The sequence below is a fragment of the Lissotriton vulgaris genome, chromosome 1_1 (genome assembly GCF_964263255.1).
Source record: "Lissotriton vulgaris chromosome 1_1, aLisVul1.2, whole genome shotgun sequence".
NCBI lineage: Eukaryota > Metazoa > Chordata > Amphibia > Caudata > Salamandridae > Lissotriton > Lissotriton vulgaris.
In genome coordinates this window covers 204,245,236-204,259,965 of record NC_141685.1, presented here as the reverse complement: position 1 = coordinate 204,259,965, position 14,730 = coordinate 204,245,236, and the positions used below count along the sequence as shown (strand labels likewise).

At 45.0% G+C, this 14,730-nt stretch overlaps 1 protein-coding gene across 1 annotated transcript in view; it reads right to left on the bottom strand.

Annotated features, from left to right (window-relative positions):
* Positions 1-14,730, bottom strand: part of CFAP57 (cilia and flagella associated protein 57) — a 378,308-nt gene that overhangs the window by 301,230 nt on the left and 62,348 nt on the right. Inside the window, exon 4 of the mRNA XM_086952180.1 lies at positions 11,818-12,095. Coding sequence (XP_086808306.1) covers positions 11,818-12,095 — 278 coding nt within the window. The remainder of the gene's footprint in view (positions 1-11,817; positions 12,096-14,730) is intronic.

Genomic DNA, 14,730 nt, shown 5'->3' with positions numbered 1-14,730 from the left:
GTAAAGGTTCAAGGGTGATTTTACATGATTGAATAGATGCTGCAGATGTGTCTGGGTGCAGTGAGACACTGTGATCACACACAGTAAAGATTCAAGGGTGGGTGCAGTGAGACACTGTGATCACACACAGTAAAGATTCAAGGGTGGGTGCAGTGAGACACTGTGATCACGCACAGTAAAGGTTCAAGGGTGATTTTACATGATTGATTATATGCTGCAGATGTGTCTGGGTGCAGTGAGACACTGTGATCACACACAGTAAAGGTTCAAGGCTGATGCTAGAGGATGGAATAGATGCAGCAGATGTGTCTGAATGCAGTGAGACACTGTGATCACACACAGTAAAGGTTCAAGGGTGGGTGCAGTGAGACACTGTGATCACGCACAGTAAAGGTTCAAGGGTGATTTTACATGATGGAATAGATGCTGCAGATGTGTCTGGGTGCAGTGAGACACTGTGATCACAGACAGTAAAGGTTCAAGGGTGATGCTAGAGGATGGCATAGATGCCACAGATGTGTCTGGGTGCAGTGAGACACTGTGATCAAACACAGTAAAGGTTCAAGGGTGATGCTAGAGGATGGAATAGATGCCGCATATGTGTCTGGGTGCAGTGAGACACTGATCACACACAGTAAAGGTTCAAGGGTGATGCTAGAGGATGGAATAGATGCCGCAGATGTGTCTGGGTGCAGTGAGACACTGTGATCACACACAGTAAAGGTTCAAGGGTGATGCTAGAGGATGGAATAGATGCAGCAGATGTATCTGGGTGCAGTGAGATACTGTGATCACACACAGTAAAGGTTCAAGGGTGATGCTATAGGATGGAATAGATGTCGCAGATGCGTCTGGGTGCAGTGAGACACTGTGATCACACACAGTAAAGGTTCAAGGGTGATGCTAGAGGATGGAATAGATGCCGCAGATGTTCTGGGTGCAGTGAGACACTGTGATCACACACAGTAAAGGTTCATGGGTGATGCTAGAGGATGAAATAGATGCAGCAGATGTGTCTGGGTGCAGGGAGACACTGTGATGACACACAGTAAAGGTTCAAGGGTGATGCTAGAGGATGGAATAGATGCAGCAGATGTGTCTGGGTGCAGTGAGACACTGTGATCACACACAGTAAAGGTTCAAGGGTGGGCGCAGTGAGACACTGTGATCACACACAGTAAAGGTTCAAGGCTGATGCTAGAGGATGGAATAGATGCTGCTGATGTATCTGGGTGCAGTGAGACACTGTGATCACACACAGTAAAGGTTCAAGGGTGATGCTACAGGATGGAATAGATGCTGCAGATGTGTCTGGGTGCAGTGAGACACTGTGATCACACACAGTAAAGGTTCAAGGCTGAAGTTAGAAAATGGAATAGATGCAGCAGATGTGTCGGGGTGCAGTGAGACACTGTGATCACACACAGTAAAGGTTCAAGGGTGATGCTACAGGATGGAATAGATGCTGCAGATGTGTCTGGGTGCAGTGAGACACTGTGATCACGCACAGTAAAGGTTCAAGGCTGAAGCTAGAAGATGGAATAGATGCAGCAGATGTGTCTGGGTGCAGTGAGACACTGTGATCACACACAGTAAAGTTTCAAGGGTGATGCTACAGGATGGAATAGATGCTGCAGATGTGTCTGGGTGCAGTGAGACACTGTGATCACACACAGTAAAGGTTCAAGGGTGATGCTACAGGATGGAATAGATGCCGCAGATGTGTCTGGGTGTAGTGAGACACTGTGATCACACACAGTAAATGTTCAAGGGTGGGTGCAGTGAGACACTGTGATCACGCACAGTAAAGGTTCAAGGGTGGGTGCAGTGAGACACTGTGATCACACACAGTAAAGGTTCAAGGGTGATGCTACAGGATGGAATAGATGCCGCAGATGTGTCTGGGTGCAGTGAGACACTGTGATCACACACAGTAAATGTTCAAGGGTGGGTGCAGTGAGACACTGTGATCACGCACAGTAAAGGTTCAAGGGTGGGTGCAGTGAGACACTGTGATCACACACAGTAAAGGTTCAAGGGTGAGGCTAGAGGATGGCATAGATGCCGCAGATGTGTCTGGGTGCAGTGAGACACTGTGATCACTCACAGTAAAGGTTCAAGGGTGATGCTAGAGGATGGAATAGATGCTGCAGATGTGTCTGGGTGCAGTGAGACACTGATCACACACAGTAAAGGTTCAAGGTTGATGCTAGAGGATGGAATAGATGCCGCAGATGTGTCTGGGTGCAGTGAGACACTGTGATCACACACAGTAAAGTTTCAAGGGTGATGCTAGAGGATGGAATAGATGCAGCAGATGTGTCTGGGTGCAGTGAGACACTGTGATCACACACAGTAAAGGTTCAAGGGTGGGTGCAGTGAGACACTGTGATCACACACAGTAAAGGTTCAAGGGTGATGCTAGAGGATGGAATAGATGCAGCAGATGTGTCTGGGTGCAGTGAGACACTGTGATCACACACAGTAAATGTTCAAGGGTGGGTGCAGTGAGACACTGTGATCACGCACAGTAAAGGTTCAAGGGTGGGTGCAGTGAGACACTGTGATCACACACAGTAAAGGTTCAAGGGTGATGCTAGAGGATGGCATAGATGCCGCAGATGTGTCTGGGTGCAGTGAGACACTGTGATCACACACTGTAAAGGTTCAAGGGTGATTTTACATGATGGAATAGATGCTGCAGATGTGTTTGGGTGCAGTGAGACACAGTGATCACGCACAGTAAAGGTTCAAGGCTGAAGCTAGAGGATGGAATAGATGCCGCTGATGTATCTGGGTGCAGTGAGACACTGTAATCACACACAGTAAAGTTTCAAGGGTGATGCTAGAGGATGGAATAGATGCAGCAGATGTGTCTGGGTGCAGTGAGACACTGTGATCACACACAGTAAAGGTTCAAGGGTGATGCTAGAGGATGGAATAGATGCTGCAGATGTGTCTGGGTGCAGTGAGACACTGATCACACACAGTAAAGGTTCAAGGGTGATGCTAGAGGATGGAATAGATGCCGCAGATGTGTCTGGGTGCAGTGAGACACTGTGATCACACACTGTAAAGGTTGAAGGGTGATTTTACATGATGGAATAGATGCTGCAGATGTGTCTGGGTGCAGTGAGACACTGATCACACACAGTAAAGGTTCAAGGGTGATGCTAGAGGATGGAATAGATGCCGCTGATGTATCTGGGTGCAGTGAGACACTGTGATCACACACAGTAAAGTTTCAAGGGTGATGCTAGAGGATGGAATAGATGCAGCAGATGTGTCTGGGTGCAGTGAGACACTGTGATCACACACAGTAAAGGTTCAAGGGTGATGCTATAGGATGGAATAGATGCCGCAGATGTGTCTGAGTGGAGTGAGACACTGTGATCACACACAGTAAAGGTTCAAGGGTGATGCTAGAGGATGACATAGATGCCGCAGATGTGTCTGGGTGCAGTGAGACACTTATCACACACAGTAAAGGTTCAAGGGTGATGCTAGAGGATGGAATAGATGCAGCAGATGTGTCTGGGTGCAGTGAGACACTGTGATCACACACAGTAAAGGTTCAAGGGTGATGCTACAGGATGGAATAGATGCTGCAGATGTGTCTGGGTGCAGAGAGACACTGTGATCACACACAGTAAAGGTTCAAGGGTGATGCTATAGGATGGAATAGATGCCGCAGATGTGTCTGGGTGCAGTGAGACACTGTGATCATACACAGTAAAGGTTCAAGGGTGATGCTACAGGATGGAATAGATGCTGCAGATGTGTTTGGGTGCAGTGAGACACAGTGATCACGCACAGTAAAGGTTCAAGGCTGAAGCTAGAGGATGGAATAGATGCCGCTGATGTATCTGGGTGCAGTGAGACACTGTGATCACACACAGTAAAGTTTCAAGGGTGATGCTAGAGGATGGAATAGATGCAGCAGATGTGTCTGGGTGCAGTGAGACACTGTGATCACACACAGTAAAGGTTCAAGGGTGATGCTAGAGGATGGAATAGATGCTGCAGATGTGTCTGGGTGCAGTGAGACACTGATCACACACAGTAAAGGTTCAAGGGTGATGCTAGAGGATGGAATAGATGCCGCTGATGTATCTGGGTGCAGTGAGACACTGTGATCACACACAGTAAAGTTTCAAGGGTGATGCTAGAGGATGGAATAGATGCAGCAGATGTGTCTGGGTGCAGTGAGACACTGTGATCACACACAGTAAAGGTTCAAGGGTGATGCTATAGGATGGAATAGATGCCGCAGATGTGTCTGGGTGGAGTGAGACACTGTGATCACACACAGTAAAGGTTCAAGGGTGATGCTAGAGGATGACATAGATGCCGCAGATGTGTCTGGGTGCAGTGAGACACTTATCACACACAGTAAAGGTTCAAGGGTGATGCTAGAGGATGGAATAGATGCAGCAGATGTGTCTGGGTGCAGTGAGACACTGTGATCACACACAGTAAAGGTTCAAGGGTGATGCTACAGGATGGAATAGATGCTGCAGATGTGTCTGGGTGCAGAGAGACACTGTGATCACACACAGTAAAGGTTCAAGGGTGATGCTATAGGACGGAATAGATGCCGCAGATGTGTCTGGGTGCAGTGAGACACTGTGATCATACACAGTAAAGGTTCAAGGGTGATGCTACAGGATGGAATAGATGCTGCAGATGTGTCTGGGTGCAGAGCGACACTGTGATCACACACAGTAAAGGTTCAAGGGTGATTTTACATGATGGAATATATGCTGCAGATGTGTCTGGGTGCAGTGAGACACTGTGATCACACACAGTAAAGGTTCAAGGGTGATTTTACATGATGGAATATATGCTGCAGATGTGTCTGGGTGCAGTGAGACACTGTGATCACACACAGTAAAGGTTCAAGGGTGATTTTACATGATGGAATATATGCTGCAGATGTGTCTGGGTGCAGTGAGACACTTATCACACACAGTAAAGGTTCAAGGGTGATGCTAGAGGATGGAATAGATGCAGCAGATGTGTCTGGGTGCAGTGAGACACTGTGATCACACACAGTAAAGGTTCAAGGGTGATGCTACAGGATGGAATAGATGCTGCAGATGTGTCTGGGTGCAGAGAGACACTGTGATCACACACAGTAAAGGTTCAAGGGTGATGCTATAGGATGGAATAGATGCCGCAGATGTGTCTGGGTGCAGTGAGACACTGTGATCATACACAGTAAAGGTTCAAGGGTGATGCTACAGGATGGAAAAGATGCTGCAGATGTGTCTGGGTGCAGTGAGACACTGTGATCACACACAGTAAAGGTTCAAGGGTGATTTTACATGATGGGATAGATGCTGCAGATGTGTCTGGGTGCAGAGAGACACTGTGATCACACACAGTAAAGGTTCAAGGGTGATTTTACATGATGGAATATATGCTGCAGATGTGTCTGGGTGCAGTGAGACACTGTGATCACACACAGTAAAGGTTCAAGGGTGATTTTACATGATGGAATATATGCTGCAGATGTGTCTGGGTGCAGTGAGACACTGTGATCACACACAGTAAAGGTTCAAGGGTGATGCTATAGGATGGAATAGATGCTGCAGATGTGTCTGGGTGCAGTGAGACACTGTGATCACACACAGTAAAGGTTCAAGGGTGATGCTATAGGATGGAATAGATGCCGCAGATGTTCTGGGTGCAGTTTGACACTGTGATCATGCACAGTAAAGGTTCAAGGCTGAAGCTAGAAGATGGAATAGATGCAGCAGATGTGTCTGGGTGCAGTGAGACACTGCGATGACACACAGTAAAGGTTCAAGGGTGATGCTAGAGGATGGAATAGATGCAGCAGATGTGTCTGGGTGCAGTGAGACACTGTGATGACACACAGTAAAGGTCCCCGTCGAGTCAGTATTCTCAAATGAATGAGACTTTATTTGCAAATCAGAACAGTAGTAATGAAGCAAAACAAACCCTGGATACAGCTTGAAATGTGTTGACAAGCTTCAAGGTAATTTGCTGTTATGAACACTATTAATTTGAACAGCTTAATGATCTCCTGTTACCTTGGATGGAGGTAGCAGACTATGGAAGCTGCTGATTCTCTAAACAACTTAAAGAGTGAAGTTTCTTTCAGTGAATGAAAAGGGGTTGAGTAGGATTGGAGGAACGGACCAGGTCTCATCAGACAGGCCCCTGGGTTCCACCACGGTCCAAGCATGGAAGAAGAGTAATGGCCATAACTCATTGCGCGCGGCTCACAACAATGCGCACTGTCACTCAAACCTAATTAAGCGGGGAGCTTTATTTTGAGGGGAAATGTACTAAGGGATGCTGCTGAATGAACAGAAAAGTGGTGCCAGTTTACCACAGCCTCTTCGCTCCCACTATCAGATAGTAGATGACCTCCAGCACAGTTCATGGTCACCAGTTTACTACCTCAGAGAGGGAGGACAGAGGAAGACAACAGGTATCCATGGACGTCCAACCCAGATACTGCACAAAGAGCAGGGGCTTCCTGCTGAAGCTCCTAGAGGCTGTTGGGGGCAGAGGTGGCACTGGTGCATGGAACAGCCAGGTGAAGAGGGCTACTGGGTCTCCAATATGAAAACCACAGGAGAAGCTGCACAGTAGGGGCTGTAGGAAGCCACTATCTTGTGTCACTGTGTCCTGCAAAGAACACCATTCTTACAATGCTTGGTTTCTGCAAGCGTCTGGTAGGGGACAACGCCAGAGGTTAGAGTCAGAGGTTAGAAACTAGAGTCAGTGAGGCCGAGGGAGAAGGACATGCCTAGAGCCTGCAGATTTACATGTCCAGTTACTTGTACGGAGAGCCCTGGATGGCAGAAGCAGGAGAAATGTATAGATTTTTACACTATTTAAGTCACCCAAGACAGGTACAAACTCAAGGGATCCTGCAAGCACCTATGCTGGGTACAAATGCCCCTTTCTACTGTCTCAGAATGCACCATTTTGCCACATAACCACAATGCTTGACCAAAGGCTGACAATGAAAACTTAAGAATTGTACATCTACAGGTTCCACAGAGAGATAACTGAAAGAAGAGGCTGGAGAGGTTTTCAGGAGTGAAGGGGGCTACACAAGGAACCACATACATGTAATGTGGCCTCTAATTGAAGTGACTGGAAAGAGCAGTGCCAGGCAGACACAATTTGATACATTCTAAACGTGTTTATTTGAGTCCAACCAAAGATGTTTCTTTTCCCAATATCCCAAAAGTCCGATTGAACACCAAAAGGTGAAACACAAGTGACCCAGTACATGGGATCAGGGGGATTGAGTGGCAGAGACCCCAGGACGGGGAGGTTTTGAGTCACACAAAGAGCTACTTTGTCACAAGTCACAGCTGGAATTGGAGGTAGGAAACTCCACAATACAAAGCCGGTCAAAACCCAAGCCAGGGTAAGGGTTGCAAGTTAAGCACTAATAGTGGAAGGTCAATTAAATAACAGTAAGACAAAGAAGGGTAAAAACAGTGAGGGAAGGGGCAGAGGAAGGCCCCCTGGAAGCAATAAACATATTGGAAGACTTTTCTAGAGACAAGAAGGGATTAGTCTAATTTGCAAAATTGGGTAAGAACTCAGCCTGCCATTTTAGCGCAAAGTTAGGGATTATCGTTGTCACTTAAGCTCTGGATAGAGGGTACCTGGGATTAAAAGGAGAAATTTGTATCACAGAATTGGTTTAGCAGTATTTAGAAACAGCAGGTCACCCCTGAAGAAAAGACTTTGGAAGAGCAAAGGAAGCGTATCCAACCCTAGAAGCCACGTAACTGTGGATAGAGGTTCAAGCAGGACACATTTCACATGGTTGTCAAGGACATTAATGGAAAGAGATGCTTAAAACCTCTGCAACATGGATTGTTTTTGCAACAGTTAGCACAGGAAATGGGAAAGAGGAGAGGAGCCACATGCATTCCTCTGCCCTCTTGTAGACCCACAATGGAGAAACATTTTTCAGAGAGGAGAGGACTGTGCTGGACTCGGGCAGGGGGTCCTCGGGAGCTTGATGAGGTACCTGGAATGTACAGCTGCTCCATACATTTAAGGAGAGCGAGAGAACTACTGTCAAGAGAGCACTTAAAGATGTGATACTGCTGGAGTGTCATAGGTTGAAAAGTTATTCCAAGTCCACTCAAAGTTGTGAGTCCAGAGCAGTGCTACGGCTCTCCATGAGGTAAAAGAAGGACAGAAGGTATACAGAGGTGGAAGGTGCAGTGTCCCTTCTTTCTTCCAGAGCCGTGCCTCGCCTCGCCATGAGTTGAAAGGGATCTATGACAGAATTTCGACAGACAGAATTTCGACCTACACAAATATCGGCGCAATTATATCGATTGCAAGAATATTGACGCCCTATATACTACATGGTAAGTACCAAAATAGCGAAAAAATAATATCGATGTTAAAAATATCGTTGTTAAATATATCGGTTTTTTGGGGGGTTTTAAAAAACATGAAAAATACTGTAAATAATACTTATAAATTACTTAAACATATTTAAATATATTTAATAATGTTAAAAAAATAAAACATATTTAATTAAATAAAAAATTCAAATTAACAAATCATATATAATATATACTTACTTAACAATAATTACTATTCCCACTCCAGAGGGTGCAACAGTAGGGAAAGTGTTGGATAGCGTAAGGGTAGAAATTACTATTCCCACTCCAGAGGGTGCAACAGTAGGGAAAGCGTTGGATAGCGGGTGGGTAAAAATTACTATTCTCACTCCAAAGGGTGCAACAGTAGGGAAAGTGTTGGATAGCGTAGGGGTAAAAATTACTATTCCCACTCCAGAGGGTGCAACAGTAGAAAAAGTGTTGGATAGCGTAGGGGTAAAAATTACTATTCCCACTCCAGAGGGTGCAACAGTAGGGAAAGTGTTGGATAGCGTAGGGGTAAAAATTACTATTCCCACTCCAGAGGGTGCAACAGTAGGGAAAGTGTTGGATAGCGTAGGGGTAAAAATTACTATTCCCACTCCAGAGGGTGCAACAGTAGGGAAAGCGTTGGATAGCGGGTGGGTAAAAATTACTATTCTCACTCCAAAGGGTGCAACAGTAGGGAAAGTGTTGGATAGCGTAGGGGTAAAAATTACTATTCCCACTCCAGAGGGTGCAACAGTAGGGAAAGTGTTGGATAGCGTAGGGGTAAAAATGACTATTCCCACTCCAGAGGGTGCAACAGTAGGGAAAGTGTTGGATAGCGTAGGGGTAAAAATTACTATTCCCACTCCAGAGGGTACAACAGTAGGGAAAGCGTTGGATAGCGGGTGGGTACAAATTACTATTCTCACTCCAAAGGGTGCAACAGTAGGGAAAGTGTTGGATAGCGTAGGGTTTTAAAAATTACTATTCCCACTCCAGAGGGTGCAACAGTAGGGAAAGTGTTGGATAGCGTAAAGGTAAATATTACTATTCCAACCCCACCCTATTCCCCTATAAACACACAACACGCTCCAGTAGTAACACATAACATTTAATTTAAAATTACATTAATTACAAATTAAATAATTACTTTATCAATTACAAATATTAATTACCAATTAAAGAATTAATTTATCAATTAAAAAAATTTAATTACCAATTAAATAATTAATTTATCAATTAATAAAATTAATTACCAATTAATTATTCATTACAAATTAAAATATGCTTGTAAATTATTTAATTCATTACAATTAAATTACTTCCCACCCTATTCCCCTATAAACCCACAACCCGCTCCAGTAGTAAAACATATAATTTACTTATTAATATACATTAATTATCAATTAATTAATCAATTAACCAATTAAAATAATTCATTGCCAAATAATATTTAATTACAAATTAAATTAATCATTAAAAAATAATTAATTAATTACAAATAAATTACTTCCCACCCTATTCCCCTAAAAACCCACAACCTGCTCTGGTAGTAAAACATATAATGTACTTTTATATATATTTTTTATATAAAAAATATTAAACACATATTATAACAATTAATTTAAACACTTAACTAAAATTTCTAACACATATTAGTAAATCGAAATTACTTACATCGATATATATGCTATCGATATAAGTAATGTCGATATTACTTACATCGATATATATGCTATTGATATAAGTAATTTCGATATTACTTACCTTAGGGTCGATATTCTGTCCATCGATATTCTGGCCATCGATATTCTGTCCCTTCGATATTAGCAACTCGATATAAGTGTAAGTCGAAATTAAAGATTCAATATTTTGACTGAGTACCGTTGAAAGAAGTACAGAAGATATACAGAGTGGTGGAAGGTGCAGTTTGCCTCTAGAGCAGTGCCAGACCTCTCCATGAAGTGAGAGATGGGCAGGAGGTATACAGAGCGATGGAAGGTGCAGTTTTCCTCCTTTCTTCCTGAGCAGTGTTGGCCCGCTCATTGAGAGAAGGACAGAAGATATACAGAGTGATGGAAGATGCAGTTTACCTCCTTTCCTCCAGAGCAGTGTGAGACCTCTCCCAGAGGTGAAAGTAGGACAGAAGGGATACAGAGCAATGGAAGGTGCAGTTTTCCTCCTTTCTTCCTGAGCAGTGTTGGACCGCCCATTGAGAGAAGGACAGAAGATATACAGAGTGATGGAAGATGCAGTTTACCTCCTTTCCTCCAGAGCAGTGTGAGACCTCTCCCAGAGGTGAAAGTAGGACAGAAGGGATACAGAGCAATGGAAGGTGCAGTTTTCCTCCTTTCTTCCTGAGCAGTGTTGGACCGCTCATTGAGAGAAGGACAGAAGATATACAGAGTGATGGAAGATGCAGTTTACCTCCTTTCCTCCAGAGCAGTGTGAGACCTCTCCCAGAGGTGAAAGTAGGACAGAAGGGATACAGAGCAATGGAAGGTGCAGTTTTTCTCCTTTCCTCCTGAGCAATGTTGGACCTCTCCATGAGAGAAGGACAGAAGGCATACAGAGCGATGGAAGATGCAGTTTACCTACTTTCCTCCAAAGCAGTGTGAGACCTCTCCCAGAGGTGAAAGTAGGACAGAAGGTATACAGAGCGATGGAAGGTGCAGTTTACCTCCTTTCCTCCAGAGCAGTGCTAGACCTCTCCATGAAGTGAGAGAAGGGCAGGAGGTATACAGAGCTATGGAAGGAGCAGTTTTCCTCCTTTCTTCCTGAGCAGTGTTGGACCGCTCAATGAGAGAAGGACAGAAGGCATACAGAGCGATGGAAGGTGCAGTTTACCTCCTTTCCTCCAGAGCAGTGCCAGACCTCTCCCTGAGGTGAAAGTAGGACAGAAGGTACAAAGAGAGGTGGAAGGAACAGTGTTCCTCTTTTCCTCCAGAGCAGTGCTAGACCTCTCTGTGAGGTGAGAGAAGAACAGAAGCTAAACAGAGGGGTGGGAGGTGCAGTGTCCCTTCTTTCTTCCAGAGCAGTGCTAGACTTTTCCATGAGGTGAGAGGACAGAAGGTATTATGAGGAAGGGACGGTGCAGTTTTTCTCTGTTCCTCCAGAGCAGTGGCTGACCTCTCCCTGAGATGAAAGTAGGACAGAAGGTACAAAGAGAGGTGGAAGGTACAGTGCACTTCATTTTTTCCAGAGCAGTGCTAGGCCTCTGCTTGAGGTAAGGGGAGAACAGGTAGAATACAGGGAGGTAGAAGGTGCGGTTCCCTGTAGAGCAGTGTTAGACCTCGGTTCTGAGGTAAGAGAAGAACAGATGGCATACGGAAAGTTGGAAGGTGCAGTGTACCTGCTTTCCTCCAGAGCAGTGGCAGACCTCTTCTTGAGGTGACAGAAGGACAGACAGTAGACATGGAGAGCTGCTTACCTCCTTTCATCCAGGGTGGTGATGGACCTCTGCCGCCCCCTGGTTTCAGGGATGGTGAACTCCCACTGTACCTCACCAGAATGGAAAAGGACGAGCTTGCCAGTGTCAGTCCCAACGATGATTTTGTCATCAGACAGCCACGCGTGACACAGGTAGTTCTGAGGCTCCACTTTCTGGAAGTTTGTCTGCTTCAAGTTGCCATCAATGTAGCGGAAAGTCTTAAAAAAGCCATTTCCAGTGGCACAGATAAGGGTGTTATCGTGGGGGCTGAAGGTCACCTAGTGAGAAAACACACCTGGGAGATCAATAAATAGCACATGGCAAAATGTTGCAGATAAAGAAGCAAAAAAACAAGAGATATTTGTGGTTAAACAAGGTTTATGTGATCCCCAGTGAGTAAGGCAATATCCTCCATGATCTAGAACTGAACAACCTAGGGCCCATGAGACCCTGACATGTGATTTGTAAATATCTGCCTGATTGATTGATTGATCAAGCTGTGAAAAGAGGCTAACAAGATATTGCTGAGGAATGGAAGGAGAAAGCCAAGATCAAATAGCACCAATAGTGAGTTAACAGTATAGTGCAGAAGGGTTTGAATTGCTGTTCAAAAGATGAAAAATAATCACATCAAAATAAAATGTATGCTGAAGCAGCTCAGACGTGTTCCACAGTGGAATGAGAGAGAGAAACAGGAAAAAGGGAGTCAACTGGGAATTAACTCCCAGATGTATCCCTTCTATGCCAAAAACTTCATCTGGAGGCAAACATCTTTGGGCAAAAGAGCTTACAATGGGCATGCCATAGCTTCTATTACATATATGACCAGGTACTCGGTAACCTACTCTATTTGAACCTCTTACTACCATCCCTCTACTCCTTCATCATGCCACAGGGCTTCGATCCTGTCCTTCAAGGGTGGACTCAAGAGGACGCAATGCTGACCATGGATGGATCTGCTAGTTAGGAATACATTTCTCCACAACAGAGAATCATTACTTTTCCTCATCTTCCACTCACACCACTCTCCCATATCTCAGCATCTTCCCCCCTGACATAATCACTCACTGCCAGGAAGCTAGGAGTACCAGTTAATTCCACTTTGATGTTTGAGTCATCCATCACTCACACCATCACCACTGCACGCTATTAGTGTCTCGCCATAAAGAAAATCTGTCAGCATCACCCATTTGAAGCTGCAAAGTGCCTAATTATTACTTTGGTATTCAGCAAGGTTGCCTACTGCAGTAGGTTGCTGATCACAGAGATTCGCTTACGCTCTCCTATAACAAAATGATCAGCTTTTCCACAGACGCCCAGTCACTGCGTCTATACATGCAGGATCTATTCTCAACTGCAGGGCAGCAGTATTGGAGATAGGCTCTTCACTGTCTTTTTTCCTTCCCACCAGAATGCTTTCTAGTCATCAGTATTTCCCCTTATAAACCTCCCTTCAAGCCTTTGCCTTGTGCAATGCTGGAGGGACCCTCTCTACGCCCTTCTTTATGCAGTCTTTGTGTAGATACGCAGGCCAGACTTATAAGCGTTTGCCTCTTTGCTCCATGACCTGCACAGACGGCACAGAGACCCTGGAAAACGCGTTCAGTCTTACTGTCTGAGCTGTTTACCTGCAGTTGTATACTGGATGAATACCGACTCTGTAAGACTTGTGGACTTATTAGGTGGCTGGGGGAAACTGAAAATCATTCACTTTCTTAGGAAACTCTAAGTAGAGAGTGGCCCACCATCTGAGGTATCTCTGGGATCCCTATTGAAGAGGAAATTCAGTCTGAGAGTTTATTTCGAGTTTACTCCAGAGACTGGAGGATTTTCAGTACCCTCAAAACTCCAAAGGAGGCACTTAGGTCTAAGAAAACTATTGTCCTAAAGAGAGGTGCCACCCACTATTTAGCCTACCAGCTGGTGGCTCCCAAATGTGGGCCCTTTTCCTCAGCCAGTGCCTTCAGTCTTCACAATAGGCATTTTTAAACCAATCTGTTTTGAAATATTTTTCTTAGATACTTGATGGACAACGTTCACTATATTGCATGTTAAAGATTGTTCACTGACAGCTTAGAACCAAAAAGACAAACCAAAAGAGAAACCTTGGATATTTCCCAACTAGAGATAAGAGAAGTCCCAGGATGTGAAACAATGGGTTTTTCCTTAAAGGGACTATGAGGTGTTCTGTATTCCGGGCTGCTGTGTTACAGAACCCCGGCCAATGCCTTGCCGGCCATACATGAGTTGGCAGATCTGATCGACGAGCTCTCCAACTCTCACACTAGGTTTCTGGTCCTGGGAGATTTTAACCTGTGGCCGGGAGGATCTACGGACTCAGCTTATAAAGAGCTGGTTCAGTCATGTTGCAATATTCATCTGCAGCAGCTGATACTCTCCCCGACTCACTCAAAGGGTCATGTTCTGGATCTGATCCTGGAAGATGCTAGTCGGGTGTCGGTACGGAACATCATCCCCCAATGCTGGACGGACCATTCTCTTGTCCACTTCTCTCTGTCAGTACCAGCTGATTCCTTGAAAAGTGGCAGGAAAGGAGCCACCTCAAAGCTGGGTAGGCAATGGTCATGGCTCCTGAAACAGTCGAGCCTGCCAACCCTGTTAGCGGAAGGAGAGCTATGTAATCCTCAGTCAGAAAATTTCCAAATCACTGGATGAACTGATTCCGCTGCGGAAAATTAGAGATAGGGCTAGACCGGCTATACCTTGGTTCACTAAGGAGCATCTCCAGCTGAAGCTCCAGTGTAGACGTGCGGAACTTGCCTGGAGGAGACAGTATCTTGAATCTGATACGGTTTTCTTTAAGCAGGCACTACTGGCCTATAAAACCCAGATTAAATGCGCCAAAGCCACTTTCCTTGAGGAAACTCTACTGACAGCGGCAAATAAATCTCA